Here is an 18,868-nt window from a genome sequence, read left to right on the forward strand (position 1 = left end):
GTTCAGGAAGGTGGCTCACCATCACCTTCTCAAGGACAATTAGGGATGGGCAATAAATGCTGGCTTAGCCAGCAATGCCCACATCCCGTGACAAATAAAAAAAATCCTTCTGTCTCATAAAACAATTGTTTATACCATGGCAGTCAACTTTGTGTTCAGCATCGCATAGTGTGGCTCAGCAGCCCAACTCTTACAAGGCAGTCTCTGCCACATTTGCTGCAGAGGAAGACAGTGGGCTGAGAGGGTTCATGATTCACTGGCCTCTGTTTCTCTGGGGTCTTTTCTTGGCCAGCTGAGCATTTCGTTTCTACTCAGCTCTTCCAATGCCCTTCCAAGCCATCAGCTACCAGGGGGTCATGTCTGTCAGCAACTGGCTCCCAGTTGTCAGTGTCAATATCCACCAGCTTTATATCTTTCTTGCAGGTGTCCTTGTAGCAGAGGCACAAGCACCCAAGAGATCATGACGCAGTGGCCGATTCACCATATAGAAGGTCTTTGGGTACATAGTTATCATCCAACAGATGAACATGCCTGAGCCAGCCCAGACATCATTGGCTTAGCACTGATGGAATTAGCATACTCCAGGACCTCTGAGTTGATGACCTTGACCTGCCAAAAAATGTCAAGGATACATCTGAGACAGCAAAGGTGCAAATTGTTCAGCCTTTTCTCCTGCGTAGGACATGTTGTCCAGGTCTCACCATTGTACAAGGGCATGCTGAGGACACAGGCTTGGTAGAGTTGAAGTTTGGTGTTCTCTGTCAGGTTGCTGTTGTTCCACACTCGGTTACTCAGCTTGGACGTAACAGCTGCATCTCTTGTGAGGTATATGTATTGGTTTCAGCATCATGTGACATATTGCTGGTGATTGTGGTGCTGAGATGTGTGAAGCAATCAAGACCTCCAACATGATATTCTTAATGCCGATAGAAGGTGTTATGTCAACATTCTGGACCATGACATTTGTCTCCCTGATGGACAAGCCAAATTCTTTACGGGTATGTGAGAATCTGTCCATTTTCTGCTACAGGTATTCCTCAATATTAACATAATAAAAGAGATTATCTGGTCATTTATCTCATGGCTGTTTGTGGGACCTTGCTGTGTACAAATTAGCTGCCACATTTCCTACATTACAAGTGACTACACCTCAAAAATACTTAACTTACTGTAAAGCAATATGGGACAATGTGAAGTGGTGAACAGCGGTATATAAATGCCAATCTTTCTTACTGTTTCTCTTTCCACAGAGGGTGCCTAAGCTGCTGAGTATTTCCTGTTTTTATATCAGATTTCCCACATCTGCCATATTCTTTCAAATACCTTTGTGTTACAAGGAAGTATAAATTAAACCCATAAAAAAGCCTATGAAAAGCTATACACACCTGAAGAATAATACCTTCCCCCATTTCACAGATGTTCTCTGACTTGCTATTTCCAGAGTTCGCCTCACTATTCACACGTGTTATGATGTGCGACACAGTCTTTTAATTCAAAAATATTTTCGAGCCATGATTGTTTTTGATATTTACTTGCTAATGGGAAATGTTGAAATTGCATTTTTGAGTTTCTTGACAAGTCTTCCCAGAGTCAAAGAGTGATTACTGCCATTTGGAGCATCGGGTCCATGCGTCTCGTTGTAGACCAATCAGTCCCATTCCCCCACTCTATTCCCATAACCCTGCAAGTTGACTTCTCTCGAATGCCCATCCAACTTCCTTTTGAAATCATCGGCGGAGGAGAAAAGAGTTGACGTTTCGAGTCCTCATGACCCTTCAACAGAACACGAGGACTCGAAACGTCAACTCTTTTCTTCTCCGCCGATGCTGCCAGACCCGCTGAGTTTTTCCAGGTAATTCTGTTTTTGTTTTGGATTTCCAGCATCCGTAGTTTTTTGTTTTTATTCCTTTTGAAATCATTCATTGTCTCCGCTTCCACCAACCTGGTAGGCAGCGAGTTCCAGTTCATCAGCATTCACATCTAAGTAGCAGTAGGAAGTCATATATATCCTATGTGAATGGGTTGTAATGTTTGTGTAAAATGCTGCCCACTGTCATCTGGCACAATTTATATAATATAATGTGGTCTCTCTACTGTTGAGAAGATTTTTCAAATCCTTAATCTTTGATGATTGGGAGAAACATGGTAACTTGCAAATGAATGAATGCGAGAAAGAACACAATATTTACAAGTTGTTTTCTACTTTTATATCAAGAAGAAAGCAACATTTATGTCAGGGGAGGGAGGTGGGGGAACAATTCCAAGCACGGGCGGAACCATCGTCTCGAAGTCGTTTTCCGGTCGGACGATGTTGTCTGTTACGGGGAAGATGGCGGCCGTTTGGTGATGGAAGTGTTTCGGGTCAATGAATTTGCGGCCGAATGTCTGAGCGTTTTGCCTCCAGCTGAACGACCGGAGATAGGTAAGGGTTACAGCTGTTAAACGGGATTTTTTTGTTGTGCCGCTGCCTCTTGTCCTCGGCGACATCTTGGCCTCCTGAGGTATCGGGCCCCGCGCGTGCGCCGAGGGAGCTGCCGGCCGCCGGCCCTCCGCGGGGGCGGGGGCGGGGGAGGGGGAGGGTGCCATTTGTCCCCATGTCCTAATAATAATAAAAACAAAAAAAACTGCGGATGCTGGAAATCCAAAACAAAAACAAAATTACCTGGAAAAACTCAGCAGGTCTGGCAGCATCGGCGGAGAAGAAAAGAGTTGACATTTCGAGTCCTCATGACCCTTCGACAGAACTAAGTGAATCTTAGGAAAGGGGTGAAATATAAGCTGGTTTAAGGTGGAGGGGGTGGGGGGAGAGAAATGTGGGGGCGGGTGGTGTGGTTGTAGGGACAAGCAAACAGTGATAGGAGCAGATAATCAAAAGATGTCACAGACAAAGGAACAAAGAAGTGTTGAAGGTGGTGATATTATCTAAACGAATGTGCTAATTAAGAATGGATGGTAGGGCACTCAAGGTACAGCTCTAGTGGGGGTGGGGTGGAAAGACTAGCAGGGCATACAAGATTTAAAAATAATGGAAATAGGTGGGAAAAGAAAAATCTATATAAATTATTGGAAAAAACAAAAGGAAGGGGGAAGAAACAGAAAGGGGGTGGGGATGGAGGAGGGAGTTCAAGATCTAAAGTTGTTGAATTCACTATTCCGTCCGGAAGGCTGTAAAGTGCCTAGTCGGAAGATGAGGTGCTGTTCCTCCAGTTTGCGTTGGGCTTCACTGGAACAATGCAGCAAGCCAAGGACAGACATATGGGCAAGAGAGCAGGGTGGAGTGTTAAAATGGCAAGCGACAGGGAGGTTTGGGTCATTCTTGCGGACAGACCGAAGGTGTTCTGCAAAGCGGTTGCCCAGTTTACGTTTGGTCTCTCCAACGTAGAGGAGACCGCATTGGGAGCAACGAATGCAGTAGACTAAGTTGGGGGAAATGCAAGTGAAATGCTGCTTCACTTGAAAGGAGTGTTTGGGCCCTTGGATGGTGAGGAGAGAGCCTGGACTGAGTGCAAGCCCAGCAGGAGTGTGGAAGTGTCCTCCAGTCTTTTAAAGAGGAAGAAAGTGGCTGTGGGTCTCTCAAAGTCAAAACCAGGGCTCTCTCTAACTGCCTTATCAACACTGAATTCTCCACTATCAACATCCTGGGGGTTACCATTGACCAGAAACTTAACTGGACCAGCCATGTAAATACTGTGGCTACAAGAGCAGGTCAGAGGTTGGGAATCCTGTGCCGAGTAACTCACCCCCTGATTCCTAAAGCCTGTCCACCATCTACAAGGCACAAGGCAGGAGTGTGAGGGAATACTCTCCAATTGCCTGGATGAGTGCAGCTCCTACAACACTCAAGAAACTCGAAGCTGTGTTATAGATAAAGTGCTTCATTCCCCTGGCTAACAGCGCTTACCCTAAAGGTTGCATCTACAAGCCACTTGATAGCTTGAGGGGATACCAAACTGAGTGAAAGCCAGTTACTGTTCCCTTTGTTTATTGAGAAGCTGAAAGGCACCAGCAGGTTTTGACTCTTGTAGCTTTGATTTTTCCATCACAGGTTAACAAGGAACGAAAATGCTGCTGAATGAAATCTCCAAGGACACATTGGCACGACCGCTGAGCCGGAGTGAGGTGCTGGGAATGCTCTTCCGCCTCACGGTATTTGGCGCTGCCACATACTTTGGTATTAAATTTATGGTGGATACCATCGATCCTACACGGAGACAGAAGATCGAGGCCAAGAAAAAGGTATGGCTGTTAAGGACAAGCCACTCATAAACAGTAGAGACTTGTGTTGAAATAAGTTTGTTTGGGAATAGGGTGAGGTTATTAGACCCTAAAAGCCCATCTTTTTTGTTTGGCCAGTTGAGGTTGATCTATCATATCCCTCAGTCTTCCTGCCATCGGAAATGTCTAATTTTCTCAACCCCAGTTGTGCTCTTCAGTTTTGTATAATCACAATCCCCTTTGGATGAAGAGTCTCAGTCTGACTTGACTGTCTTACCAGTAACTTCTGAAATGTTAACCTGGGCTGACTGAGGTTTGTACTTGTTGACAGCATGAGTAAAAGGATCTATTTGTGCCATTTCAACCATTGGCCCTCATCACTTCAATTGTTTCTGACACTTATTAAGCAATATAAATGTCCAGTCTTCACCAGCATCACATTTGACTGCAGCCATAGTGTTTTGTTGAACTGTTCAACAGGCAGCGAAGCTAATGAAACAGATTGGTGTGGAAGGAATCAAACTCTCAGAATATGAATTGACAATAGCTGCTCATCTGGTGGACCCCAGAACATTGAAGGTGAGTGTCTACATTATGTATTTTATTGACTTATTAAATTAATGATTTATCTTTGGCCAGATGCTTAACTAAGCCTGGACTGTGCTATCGGTGCCAGTTAGAGAGTCACTTTGGGCATTTACATTGTGAGCTGGAGCTTGGCCTCCATCTCATAAAACATTGCAGCTGCTGGCAAGAGAAGCATAAAGTAACAGCATAAAGGAGAAAGAACTCTGTATGGTCTTTCTGGGGGAGTTTATTTCAATCCTAAACAAGTAGATATACAGTGCACCAAACAAGACAAAGAGCCACCTCGCAACTGGTGTTGACTTTCTGCACTGGAGATGGGTTCCTGATCCCGAGGCTAGCTGCAGCAGAGTAAACGTGTAAGCTTTTGTTCAGTTAGTTATAAAGTTAATTTTGCAAATAAGTGCTTAAGAAGAGGTTCTTTGCAATATCTGAATACCTCTTCTGGAGTCTTTTGAGAGAGGTTCTGTTGTGTATTTGCTATTTGCGTTTTTTATTCATCCATGAGATGTGGGCATCGCTGGCAAGCATTTATTTCCCATCCCTAATTCAGAGGGCATTTAAGAGTCAACCATATTGCTGTGGACTCACATGTAGGTCAGATCAGCTAAGGACGGCAGATTTCCTTCCCTTAGTGAACCAGATGGGTTCCTACGACAATTGGCAATGGTTTTGTAGTCATCATCAGACTTTTTAATTCTAGATTTTTATTGAATTCAGATTTGAACCCTGGTCCCCAGAGCATTACCCTAGGTCTCTGGAATACCAGTGCAGTGACAATATCACTAAGTCTCCACCTCCCCAGTGTTCCAGTGCAGGGCTCAATGGGAGTGAAACTAATTTGAGCTGTGCTTAATGTCACACTGTAGTATCAAGCCCTGCTGCTCCCTGAGCCCTGACAAATGTGAAAAGTTTAATCAGACCACCAAATTGCCCCAACTTTACCAAACTCTAATTTAGGTTAAAAAAAAATACGAACACCAAGTTTGTAAACTTAACAAGTAAATAACTGTTTATTAAACAAATACAGTGGCAAAAGAAAGAAATATGAACTGCTAACTTTTAACTCTATAACGCGCGCATGCACACACACATTAAGGGTGAGATGAAACAGTTCAATAGCACCAATCTGGAGTTCAGGATTAGATGAGTTGACTTTGATTGATTTCTTCCAAATTAGTTGCAGGTTGTTGTTGTTGACATGAGGTGGTCTCCTAGCATTTGCACTCTGTGGTTCTCTGGTTGAAACTTGCTTTTAGTGTCTCTACTGGTGATTTTTTTTCCCTTTTCTTCATGACAGGGGTTTCTCAAAGAAAATAGGATACAGCGATGTGAGAAATAGCCAGCTAACTGCTATGGCAGGATTACTGGAGTCTTACAAAACACAGGAGAGAGTGGTTTCAGGTCTTTCCTCTTTTCAGGCTAGGAGCTGATTTACTGCACCATCCTCACACAAAACCTGGCCGTTTGGTCAGGAGCCAATCAAAACCCTGTTGCTAGGCAGTTCCCTCTTAAACCAGGTCTCCATTCCAGCACCATTATGCCAAACCTGGCACATACACTGTTCCAGGAGATGGCAACATTAATTGGAGTTCTTTGAATCAATTGGTAACATTTTCACCTCTCCGTCAGTATATTTTTGGTTTGGAGTCCAAAATCTAGATTGGCACTCAAAGGCAGCATTGAGGGAGTGCAGTGTCAGACATCCTGTGGTTTAAGTAGTCATTGAAACTGAACTCCCAAAAATGGGTGAGTTGGAGTCGTGTCAGAGGTTAAAGTGCAAAAAAACTGTAACAGGAACCAAACAGGCGCACTTCTGGTTTTAACTCAGGTGGAACGAGGGGCAGACAATTAACCCATTTATGGAAAGAAAATTTAAACGTAATAATGAGGCTGTGTGCCTTCACTCATTTGATGTACCTTTAACCGCAGGCAGCAGGGGTTCCCAGGCCTTGGGAAATCTGGCAGCTTAAGCGAAGTGAGAAGACTGAACACATGAGGCAATTGCTTTTACAGCACTGCTTGTGGGCCAAGAGGAGAAGGAGTGCTTCTTCCAGGCCCAACAAGCTACCCAGTAAATCCTCCCTAGCTCTGTCTGCATCCTCACCTACTATGATTGAGGCCCATCAGACCCTGCCCTGCACCAAACCCCCTCCCCCACCAAGTATCTCTCTCTCTCCTCGTTGCTCTCTTTGGCTATGAAGCTGGCCTCCAGCTTATCAATCAATAGAGGAAAATCCCATTAAACGAGCCTTATAGTCAAATTCTGCAGGACATTTAGGAATCTTCTGGGTATCCCAGCTTACAATATCAACCCCTATGGCGCAAAACTCCTCTCCAGGCTAAAATCCTGACCCAAAAATCCCACAACACCACTTGTAAAAGCCAGGAAGTTTTTAGTGTCCTAGCAAAACTGTTTAACTGGCCATTCATCTTATTGATGTTTAGATTTACTTGGCCACATAACAACAATCACTGCACTTGCTGTGTTTTCTGACGTTTGTTCCTTTATAAATATAATTCTTGACATTCCAATAGGTGACATGGCGGGACATTGCTGGGCTGGATGAAGTTATCACTGAGCTACAGGAAACAGTCATTCTCCCATTCCAGAAGAAACATTTATTCCATGGATCCAAGCTCTTCCAGCCACCAAAAGGTGAGGATTGATTTGTATTTGGAGCAGAGACATGGTAATAACTGAGGTATGGTGTCGACTTTAGTGCGTTTGATAACGCCAGTGTCTCATAACTTGGGATCAAGTATTATATTTAACACTGCACAACGCAAAATTAGCGTTTGGAAACTCTGTCTCCAGGTGCAGCAAGGGTCAGATACAGAGTAAAGCTTTCCTCTACACTGTCCCATCAGACACTCCCAAGACAGGTACAGCACCGGATTAGATACAGAGTAAAGCTTCCTCTGCACTGTCCCACCAAATGCACCAAGGGCAGGTACAGCACAGGGTTAAATAGAGAGTAAAGCTCCCCCTATACTGTCCCCATCAAACACACACAGGGTAGGTACAGCAAGGGGATCGATATAGAGTAAAGCTCCCTCTACACTGTCCACATCAAACATTCCCAAGGGAGGCACAGCATGGGATTAGATACAGAGTAAAGCTCCCTCTACACTGTCCAGTCAAGCCCAAAATTATGTTTTTATTTTTATGACTTTACCTATATGTCCTTGAGTTGTCAGAGCACCTTTTTATCCACACCTTGTGTTTAGACACCATGTCTTGCTCCCTGCAAGGGGAGGTTGATCTGTAAATTTTGAATATTGGGAAACTCAGAAAAGCTTGAAATGCGTGATCTGTCAACATCTGAATGGAGAAAAAGCAAATGCTTCTGTTGCAAATGTGTGGGTTTGAAGGCCATCGATCTGAAACATTGCCCTGTATTTTCTTTCGAATCCTGACTCTGCAACTTTGCTACGTGTACCGCTTCCTATTTGTGATGGATTTCAAACGAGAACCTTCTCCCTGTGCCTGTGAATAGGTGTGTTGCTGTATGGCCCTCCAGGCTGTGGGAAGACCCTCATTGCCAAAGCCACAGCAAGTGTCTTTGGCTGCCATTTCATCAACATGCAAGCCTCAACGTTAACTGATAAGTGGTATGGAGAGTCACAGAAACTGACAGCTGCTGTCTTCTCTTTGGCTGCGAAAATTGAACCTTGTATTATATTCATTGATGAAATAGGTAGGTGCTGACTCGCTGGAGAACGGTTACTTGGGGCTAAAGAATTTAAGAACTTTTCTTCTTTGCCAGAACTTGTAAGAGAAAAGAGGGACCTTGCATTCTATATATAGATCACCTCCTGAACTCCCCGATTAGATTTCAGCCTGTAATTTACTCCTGGGTATCTGTTATCCTGAGTTATCTGTTATGAAGGAACAGAGGAACTTGGTGGCAAGACAGGTTGAGAAAGTATAAAGCATGGGAACCTGAGCTCTATAAATAGGGGCATGGAGTACAAAAGCAAGAAAGTTACTATAAACACTGGTTCAGCCTCAACTGGGTTATTGCGTCCAGTTGTGGACACTACACTTTAGGAAGGAGAGGGTGCAAAAAAGATTCATGAGAATGGTTCCAGCGGTGAGGAATCCCAGTTCCATATATAGACTGGAGAAGCTCCTCTTAACCTTTTCTTGTCTGTTCTCTTCAGACAAGATTAAGAGGAGATTTGATCTAGGTGTTCAAAATCATAAGGGGCCTGGACAGAGTTTATAGGGAGAAACTGTTCCCACGGGTGAAAGGATCGAGAATGAGAGGGTGCCGGTTTAAATTGATTGGCAAAGGAAGAGATGGCAAGTTGAGGGGAAACAACTTTGTTTTGCGTGAGTGGTTAGATCTGCCATACACTACCTGAGAATGTTGTGGAGGCAGATTCAATCATGGCTTTCAAAAGGGAATTGGGTTAATATCTGAAGAGAGACAATTTACAGGGCTATGGGGAAAAGACAGATAGCGGGCAAGGGCACAATGGGCCGAATGGCTTTCTTCTGTGCTGGAAACATTCAATGATTCTCAATGACTCAAATCCATCAATTAGATCAGCACTTCAAGGCTGGGTATTGTGGTTAATATGCATGGTTCAAGTTTAACAATCCAGGCTGATTTACTCTTATGTCCTGTGCCCTGCACCTGATGGCAGTCTGTATCTTGTTGATTCTCACTCTGGTGTCTATTTTCATTCTGCTAGATTCCTTTCTCAGGAACCGTTCCTGCAATGACCATGAAGCGACCGCCATGATGAAAGCACAGTTCATGAGCCTGTGGGATGGACTGAACACTGACACAGATTGCCAGGTATATGGGGAGCTGGCTGTTACCAGTAGAGCTGGGGTCAAGACAATAGATGAATATTCCACATTGCTTTATGTATGTGTCACTTGTGATGGACAATTTTTAAACCATAAACCTTTTTAAAAAGGGGCTTTAATTTTACCAACAATGTGAATGAAACAGGAAGTCAATGCAGTGCTTTGATTAAAAGGTTGTTCTTTTAAATCCCACAAGTTCAGATGTAACTGCTACCTGCAGATCTCATTTCCAACCAGCTGCCAGCTCCTTCAGCAGCAAAAGGAGGGAGATATAAACTTTAGAAGCCCCCATGTCCCAGGAGGGAAAATCAGACATGTTTGTCATAATTAAAAGGAAACATTGGGAGGTAATGTTGGAATTCAGTGTCTGAGTCAATTAATCCTCAAACCCCTTCTTTTCAAGTTCTTAAATGATTCAAAATGACAACGCTTATTGGTGACAGTGCTTATATTTTATTCAGCGTAAGACTTAACAGATGCTGCTGTCTGAGCAGGAGGATCAAAATGCAGGTTGGAAGTGTGACCTCCACGTAACTACTCCCTGGTTGTGCCCCAGATCTTGCTGCATCAGTCAACAACATGCAATACCTCGACAATCTCTATATCAGGGTTTTTGCACTTTGCTGGATGTCTGCTGAAGTTTGCCTTTTTTTAAAAGTTGATCCCCAAATCTTTGGGGTCAAGAGCACTTGGTCGATTGCACGTCAAGTCACCTCTCAGCTGCTTTTATCTAGAGCGTACCACAAACAGGATTAAAGATCTAGTTCAGTATAAGATTAAGTGTAACAAGGAAATTAAAAGGAATGTCCAGCCAGTTATAGCATTGAAGTTAGTTTTTGTTAATTAGCAAGAAAACCCAGCGTAGGGATTTCCCAGGATTCTTACAATGTGAATGCTGCAAGTTTTGCCACCTAGTTTCCTGTTCCTGTGCTTTTTCTGTAGGTGATTGTGATGGGTGCTACAAACAGGCCACAGGATGTGGATCCAGCCATCTTGAGGAGAATGCCCAGTACATTCCACGTGGGCCTGCCTGTGAGTTTTTGACTGTTAGATTTTTTCAAGTTTTCCTGAGCTGTTCTGCTGTCCCTGTTAGTTTCTGAATGAACCTGAACAGGTTTCTGAATGAACCTGGAGGAGGGGAGAATGGAGGCATTGGCCCACTGATTTGCAAGTGTTCATGAACATGTGCCCAATTTTAAAAGAGGGAAGTAACCACCATACTCGACTAGGCCACTTGCAGAACCCAAAACAAAATGTCTGCTGCTAGATGAGCTTTATCAATTGGGCAGCACTTGTTGAACAATCCAAAGTGTGCTAACATCAATTTAAGATAATCAGTCGAGCTGATAAGTTGATTAATTTAAATTCACTAAAAGCAACATTCATTCATATGCAGGGACCCATCCTCTGAAAATAAAAGGAAGATGTTTAAGCCTTGTGCCTTTTTTTGAATTACCTGGGAGCATGGGGAGCCTATACAGTAAGCCCTCACTTAAAGTTGTGGTTGTGTTCGCCAACAGTGCAACTTTAAGTGAAATGCCTTTAAGCAAATCAAATTGTCCCACTAAAGCCAATGTAAAACTGCAGTTAGGTTTTGCCAGACATTATTATCAGAAAGAAAACTTAACACATTATACACTTAAGTTGAAATGCTTTATGTAGCTAAATTCCTATATTGGTAAATGAAGTAACTTTAAAATAAATTTTAATATTTAGAAGAAGTGTGGTAACTTTCTACTCCTGCTTACTGCCAATCCTGCTTCCTGAACCTACCGCCCGCCTTGCCTCCCTCCTGCCATCCTGCCCTCTAGCCCTTCCTCTCGCTGCCGACTCTCTCACTTCATAACCAACCCACTTGCTGCTGACCCTCCAGGATTGTGTCTTCTGCTGCTGTCTGACCCTCCCTCTCGCCAAACCTGCTGCTCTCCAACTCTCTTGCTCACTGCTTCCTTCTCCTGAGCCCTCGCTCTGAGCGAGGGCTTTGACAATGCGAAGCAAGAGGAGCAGCTTGGACTTCCTCTACATTACCCTCCAGAGCTCTCTCAGCAATGGTTCAGGAGGGAGAAGTAGTGGGTGGGAGAATCGGGGAGTGAGAGGTTTGGCGAGAGTAAGGATTGACGAGATGGTTAAGAGAGGGAAATTCAACTATTCCCCTCTTGACATTCAATGCTAGCACCATTACTGAATCCCCCATTATCAACATCCTGGGGGGTTACCATTGATCAGAAACTGAACTGGACCAGCCATATAAATGCTGTGGCTATAAGAGCTGGTCAGAGGCTGGGAATTCTGCAGAGTAACTCACTTCCTGACTTCCCAGAGCCTGTCTGCCATCTACTGGCACAAGCCAGGAGTGTGTTGGAATACTCTCCACTTGCCTGGATGAGAGCAGCTCCAACAACACACAAGAAGCTCAATACCATCTAAGACAAAGCAACATGCTTGACTGGCACCCCATCCACCACCTTAAACATTCACTCCCTCCACCACTGATGCACAGTAGCAGCAGTGTGTGTACCATCTACAAGATGCGCTGCAAGAATTCACCAAGGCTCCTTCGACAGCACCTTCCAAACCCATGACCTCTACCATCTAGAAGTACAAGGGCAGCAGATGAATGGCCACACTAACAACTGCAAGTTCACCTCCAAGCCACACACCATCCTGACTTGGAACTATATCATTGTTCCTTCACTGGGTCAAAATTTAGAACTCCCTCCCTAACCGCACTGTGGTTGTACCTACACCACAGGGACTGCAGCGGTTCAAGAAGGCAGCTCACCACCACCTTCTCAAGGACAATTAGGCATGGGCAATAAAAATTTCCGTCCTAGCAAGCGATGCTCACATCCAGTGAAAAAAAAATTCTTTTAAAGGGTCGGAGAGCGGCAGAGGCTGGTCCAAAATGGCGCCAATCAGGTCACGTTGCCCTACGTCAAACTGACATGAAACAACTTTAAAATGAAACTTGTGACATTAAATAAGAATATAGGCCCCATTAAATGACTGCTAAAGCAAGAAAACATAAAACAGGACAGTGCAAAGTGGGGACTTATTGTAATTCCCCATTGCTTTCTCCATGGTAATGTCTTGGCCAATCACAATAGACTTGCCAGCTAATCAGCACCCCCCCTTTTCTCCTGTAGAATAAATTATTGTGATCGTTTGAAATTTGGCATTCTTGCGTTTGCCGTGATGAGTGCAAAATGTAAAGCTTTGGCAACATGTCTCATTTTTCCTTGATATTCAAGTAACTATTTCTGTGTAATCTTACAGAGGCAGAGAGAGCGGCAGGAGATTCTGAAGTTGGTCCTTTCTGGCGAATGTGTACGTGTCTCTCTCCTTTCCGTTTGTTTTTGTCTTTTATCCAATGCCTTTCCTGCTGTAGGTTGGGTGCATTCATTGATTTTTTTTTTTCTCTCTCTCTCTCTCTTCTAAAATGTTCCTTCCAGTTAAACAGTAATGTGAGGCTGAAAGAAATTGCAGAGAAGACTGAAGGTTACTCTGGCAGTGATCTAAGGGAGCTCTGCAGAGAGGCAGCCTTGCACAGACTCCGTGACTTTGTTCGGAAGGAGCAAATGCAGCGCATCGGGAGACAACTGCAAGCTGATGACTGCGAGGAAAGGTGCCTCTCGCCGCCATGGTTTTTTACCGTTTGAGAGGCATTCGCACTGGGGCTGGGAGGTGCCTAAGGGCAAAGATTGTTCCACAGTGTGGGGGAGTTAACAAGAATAGCAGGAAGGTAAGGTGAGGGGCACAGAAGGGAACGCATCCCTTTATGGGGAAAACGTGGGCAACTTGTGTCCTTGAGCCCCGACAGTGCATCCACTTGTCACTTTCCAGTCACTATGTGAAGCAGCATCCGTTCCCTGTGCTGCCATGGGTAGGAGCTGTTTCGTTATCTTTTCACCTCCTCCCCTGTAGATGACAAAAAAAAAACCTGTGGCGTTAGATCCTGTTTTGTGCTGGCAATGTGGGACTGGGTATTGGGAGACAACCAGTGGCCATTCCAAATGTGCAAGTCCCTACTGGGTAATGGCAGGTTATTTGTTCTGTGATTTGAAAGGTGCACACACAACTACCACGGCTAGCTTCTAGAAAAGGAGTTCATTGCACTTAGGTTTAGGGACTGAGAGTTCGGTGACTTCAGTATATCAGGCACAGATCAAGCTTGCCCTAGGATTAGTGGAAGGGATTTGTCGTATCCCCAAGGATTGCCTCTCTAAATGAGGGTGACTTCACTTCATCTGAAGATTTAGTGACTAAAATTGAACATAGCTTTATATTTTCCCCTCCTGAATGGTCTTGATTTTATTTTTTTGACCAACAAGAATTCTGCCTCTGCTCTGTCTAGTTGCACCTCTGTGGATTGAAGTAAGACCAGAAACTGACCAGTACCTGGGGAACTTAGTAGGTTCAGGAGACAGGGGAGAAAATTTTCAGGCTGGAGGAGGTAGTGGAGTGGAAAAAATCGGGTCTGATAGACAGTTTTGAAAGATGTATGCTTTGGATGATTGGGCTGAAGCAGTTTTCAGTCTAGTACAGTATGACTGTAGGGAGGATAATCCTAATGCATGCTGTTGTTATTTTTAGCTCCACTGATGAGGGTCTGCGAGCGATCACTCAGACGGATTTACACCTGGCCTTAGAGAAGATGAAGGAATCAAAGGCGGGGACTGGCACTCCGATACTGCAAGACACTCCTGTGGACTGAGCAGAGCACACACTGAGCAGCACTGACCAATGGGTTTACATGTGCAAGTCACTTTTATTTGTTTTAAAGGCAGTTCTGTAGACTTCTAGCTGTTAATAGTTAAGTTTCACAAATGGGCGGCTATCCCTTTCATGAGATTGGACTGCAGGAATTGCCGAGCGACCATCAACTTTCATTTTCTCCCTGACAGTCAGAAACTCCCTCAAGTGACTTCAAGAAAAAAAGCATGACATACTTGCAGTGCACTGAGAGTTGAGTGAGTCGTCGTGCATTCAGCACAAACCTCGTTTGGACCAGGATTAGTGGAGCAGATTTGTCATACACTCAGGGAGTTCCTGCAGTTGTTGTCTCACCCCCATTTCAGCGAAGAGCTGCTAGGTAGTGAAAAGTGACAATGGCTGTGCTGAATTTTCCCGTCCCCTCTCCTCCAGTGCGGCCTGTCACCGGTGTGCAATGTCACAGGCACCAGCAGCCATTCACTGCTGAAGCAGCAAGACCTTTTTCTCAGTGGATGAGCTGGGGCAGTGAATGTCGCCACGCTGTTTTGACACTGGGTAGGTGATACAGCCTGGCCAGGACAATGATAGGGGCACGAAACCTGCACTGTTGCTTCCCTCCAGCACTCCCTAATCCAGGTGTTGGTAGAGAGGGAGCCGTTTAGGGAAAGGGTGCATATTGCAGCAGGTGTTTGACTTCGGCTGGCATATTAAGCTGAGGCCCTGTCTGCCCTGTTGTGCAGTTTAACATTATTGATTGGAAAGAAGTCTGATGTTATTTAAAGAGCAGCAGGGACATTTCCTGGTAACCTGGCCAACATTCCTCTTGCCCAACATCACAAAAGTGGTAATTCACGTTGCTGCTGTTTGTGAGGAACTTTGTGCATTCGGCAACTAACAGTCACTGCAGTTTAGGCAATCGAATCGTGATGGTCCTCAGTCCTCTTCCAAAGTGCTTCATAAATGCCAGTTTGTTTTACCAGTTGAGCTGGTTTCAGAGTTTGCATCTCCACCAATTACATACGCTTCCAACAAAGCGGCAGATGAGCTCAGTGGGTAGCACTGTCTCTTTTCTCTGCCTCCCCAGTCGATAGGTTGACGCTGCAGAGACTTGAGCACACAGTCGAGGTGGCACTCCAGTGCTAAGGGAGCATTGCACTGTCGAGGGTGCCATCTTGCTCCTGAGTTGTTAAACCTTTCCGTCCCTTCAGGTGGATGCAAGTAATCCCATGGCAATATTCGCAAAAGGGCAGGAGCAGGGATGTTCTCCTGGCCAACATTTATCCTTCATTTGCCCTTTTTAAAAAAGACAATGTCGTCTTTTTTTTCCATTTGTGAAAACTTGCAAATTGGCCTACATTACAGCAGTGACTGCTATTCGGAGATACTTCATTGGCTGTAAAGCACTTTGGAACACCCTGAGGTCATGAGATACATATAAATTTACACGTTCTTTCTAATAACTGAAATTAATTTATAAGTTCCAATTAATTGAGTGTTTTCACCTTCGCTAACACCATGAGAAATTAGCAACCACAGCTGCATTTACAACTTTGCTTCCATTTGTTACCTGTATGTACAATATGCTACATGATTGTAAGATGGAGAAGATAATTCTGCCCATCTTATTTCAGTTGTCTCGAAAATGTCACCTTGCCCCCGTCACAACGTCCTGATTATCATTTTTATCCCACACAGATATGGACCACTCTTGATAGGAATGGCTTGCTGACATCCGTCCAAGACTTGTCTCTCGCTGCTTTCAGTCTGTGCTAGTGTGTCTGCTGTACAGCTGTCCTTAATCAGGGAGGCAGAAAGTGGGTCCCAGTGCCCATAGAACGGCAGGCCGTGAAAAGCATTCCTGCTGCTAATCTCTCTCCTTATCGTACCCATTCCTATTGTATAGAATTAACAGCACAGAAATAGGTAATTTGTCTATGCTGGTGTTTATGCTTTCCTTGGCTCCCTCTTACTCTACTTCATCTCAACCTATGGGCATATCTTTTCTTCCTTTCCTTCTTGTGTACTTATTTAACTTCCCCTTAAATGCATCTTGATGTTAAACATTCCTATGTGATGCTGATCAACTCAATCACTCCCTGTGGCACTGAGTTACGCATTCTAACCACTCTGGAGGGAACAAAAGTTGCTGAATTTCCTGTTAGATTTATTAGTGACTATCTTATACTTATGGTTCTGGTCCCCTCCACAAGTGGAAATATCTTCTCTGCATTTACCCCGTCAAACCATTTCCTAATTTCAAAGACCTCCATCAGTTCACCTCTCAGCTTTCCATTTCCCAGAGAGAAGAGCTCCAGCCTATTCAATCTTTCCTCATAGTTATACTCCCTCAGTTCTGATATCATCCTTGTGAATCTTTTTACACTCTATGTCCTGTTTGTAATGTCCAAGACTTGTCTCTCGCTGCTTTCAGTCTGTGCTAGTGTGTCTGCTGTACAGCTGTCCTTAATCAGGGAGGCAGAAAGTGGGTCCCAGTGCCCATAGAACGGCAGGCCGTGAAAAGCATTCCTGCTGCTAATCTCTCTCCTTATCGTACCCATTCCTATTGTATAGAATTAACAGCACAGAAATGGGTAATTTGAGCCCTGTACTCTGTGTGGTCTCACCAAGAATCTATTTAAGATCAGCATAACTTCTCTGCTTTTGAATTCTATTTTGCTAAAAAAAATACCAGTATTTGTTTACATTTTTATGACCTTGTTGACCTGCGTTACTACTTCAGATGATTTCTAAATCTGCATCTAAATCTCTTTGTGCCCCTACCCCATACTGCTATGTTCCAACGGGTATGTGGCCTTGTGATTCTTCCTAGCAAAATGGACCGCCTCACAGTTGCTGCCCAACCCTTACTCTGTGAGCTTATGCTGAAAGAAAGGCTAGTTTGAAGAAGACTGGAGAGAGACTTACAAATCCTTGAAGTCTTTGTTCGTTTTTTTTTAAGTGGACGCAATGTGTAAAGCTTGTTTGCCCTCTTCAAACTCTGACAGTGGCATAAGGCCAGAGGTTCAAACTCAGGCAAGGCACATTTAGAACTGAGGTCAAGATGTGCTTCACGTAAACAGTGACCAACACATAAAATTAATACTATGATGGTGCGGGAGTTAACTATGGGGCATTAATTAAAGGATGAACTCCATAATAGTCTGAATGAGCTTCCTTGCCTGTGTCCATCCTGTGGCTTAAAAATAGAGTTAAATCATAGTTTCTATAGAACTCTTTTATATACAGAGTGTACTGCTGAGACGTCTTTTGTGCTGGAGTATGCTGGTTCAACATGCACAAGAAAAACATTCGGATGTGTATGTTAAAACAAAAGGCTGGAACAATGGATTTTTTTTTTGTCTTTTTAATTTTAACCAGCAAAAGCCATGCTTGAGGATCTTTTACAGGTCTTAGCCATGTAGATGGGAGCTATAGGCAGCAGTATAAGCGAGTCCTGCCATCAACCAACTAAATAAGAGGAAAGCTATTAGCCAGTTTAGAAGATTTACGTGAGTATGATAGAACAAGGCCAGACAGGAAAGAAAGATCTTGTTGCCTGATCTTATTTTGGGTTATTCTGCAGTTAACATTTTTATTATTCAGCCTTGTAAATTAGATTTCCAAATTTCTCAGTGAACTTTAACCAAACAACATTGAGAGCGCTCATCATTCTAGGAAGACTTGAGTTCTGTTATGAGACCTTAGTATATGTGAGGATTTTAGCTGATTTGCCTTCACAATCTATTACAAACCACTTTCTTTCGATGCTAATGATGATATGGTGATGTAAGAAAATATCAAAAGATACAGGAGGTGTTCAAAACTGAATTCGAAGCAAATACTTTTTTGTCCAGTTTCCTCTTTCACCTCTACTGAATGCATGCTGCCCTTGTGATTTTGCAGACTCCAGCAGATTTTGGTACAACTGAGTTCAGGAGAGGAAGTGGGTGGGGGGGAATAAGGAGGTGCTCCTGGCCATGAGAATGGGCCTCCAATATGGCAGTGCTCTGGACTGTAAATCATGCTGCAATAATCTGCACACCTTTGAGTCTTTGTATATACAGAACTTGAATAGAAAGGTTTTTGTTACTAGCAATAATTTATTGTTTTGTGTGTGTATATAATTTGACATCATTTGACTATTGTACAGTGGGTGGGGAGGGTGTTTAGTTTTAATTTGCTTGCCTGTTACAAGCAGTTCCATTGACTGCAGTTGTCAGCTAGCCCAGGATTTTTAGTAAATTATCACCGTGAGACATCGCAATGAAATAAACAGATCTCAATCTCATTGTTGCTTAAGTCATTTTTGTTTTAAACCAACAAATTATCCATAATAAAGGCAGAGAAAGTGATGGAAATGGTCAGCAGGTCTGGAAGCACCTGTGGAGAGAGAAACAGCCTTCAGAAAAAAGCATGTTTTCAATGTGAAACGTTAACTCTGTTTCTCTCTCCACAGATGCTGCCAGACTTGCTGAGTATTTTCAGCACTTAGATTAACCAAGGTGTTGCTTGTAGTAAATTGAAAGGCAG

General features: G+C 43.8%; 1 protein-coding gene across 4 annotated transcripts; it reads left to right on the plus strand.

Annotated features, from left to right (window-relative positions):
* Nucleotides 1-2,249: 2,249 nt before the first annotated feature.
* Nucleotides 2,250-18,626, plus strand: LOC121290031 (outer mitochondrial transmembrane helix translocase-like). Of its 4 annotated transcripts, none has more exons than XM_041210173.1 (10): nt 2,250-2,422; nt 4,046-4,236; nt 4,696-4,794; nt 7,339-7,459; nt 8,301-8,501; nt 9,505-9,611; nt 10,568-10,657; nt 12,902-12,952; nt 13,078-13,250; nt 14,219-18,626. In XM_041210173.1, exons 2-10 carry the CDS (start codon nt 4,063-4,065, stop codon nt 14,337-14,339), a joined length of 1,137 nt encoding a protein of 378 aa, XP_041066107.1. In that variant the 5' UTR covers nt 2,250-2,422; nt 4,046-4,062; the 3' UTR covers nt 14,340-18,626. The 4 variants fall into 4 exon arrangements, with proteins under 4 accessions (XP_041066107.1, XP_041066110.1, XP_041066108.1 ...); XM_041210174.1 differs by lacking the exon at nt 2,250-2,422 and adding an exon at nt 2,704-2,748; XM_041210175.1 differs by lacking the exon at nt 2,250-2,422 and adding an exon at nt 2,862-2,909.
* Nucleotides 18,627-18,868: the final 242 nt, after the last annotated feature.

The sequence above is a fragment of the Carcharodon carcharias genome, chromosome 17, assembly GCF_017639515.1.
Source record: "Carcharodon carcharias isolate sCarCar2 chromosome 17, sCarCar2.pri, whole genome shotgun sequence".
Taxonomy (NCBI): domain Eukaryota; kingdom Metazoa; phylum Chordata; class Chondrichthyes; order Lamniformes; family Lamnidae; genus Carcharodon; species Carcharodon carcharias.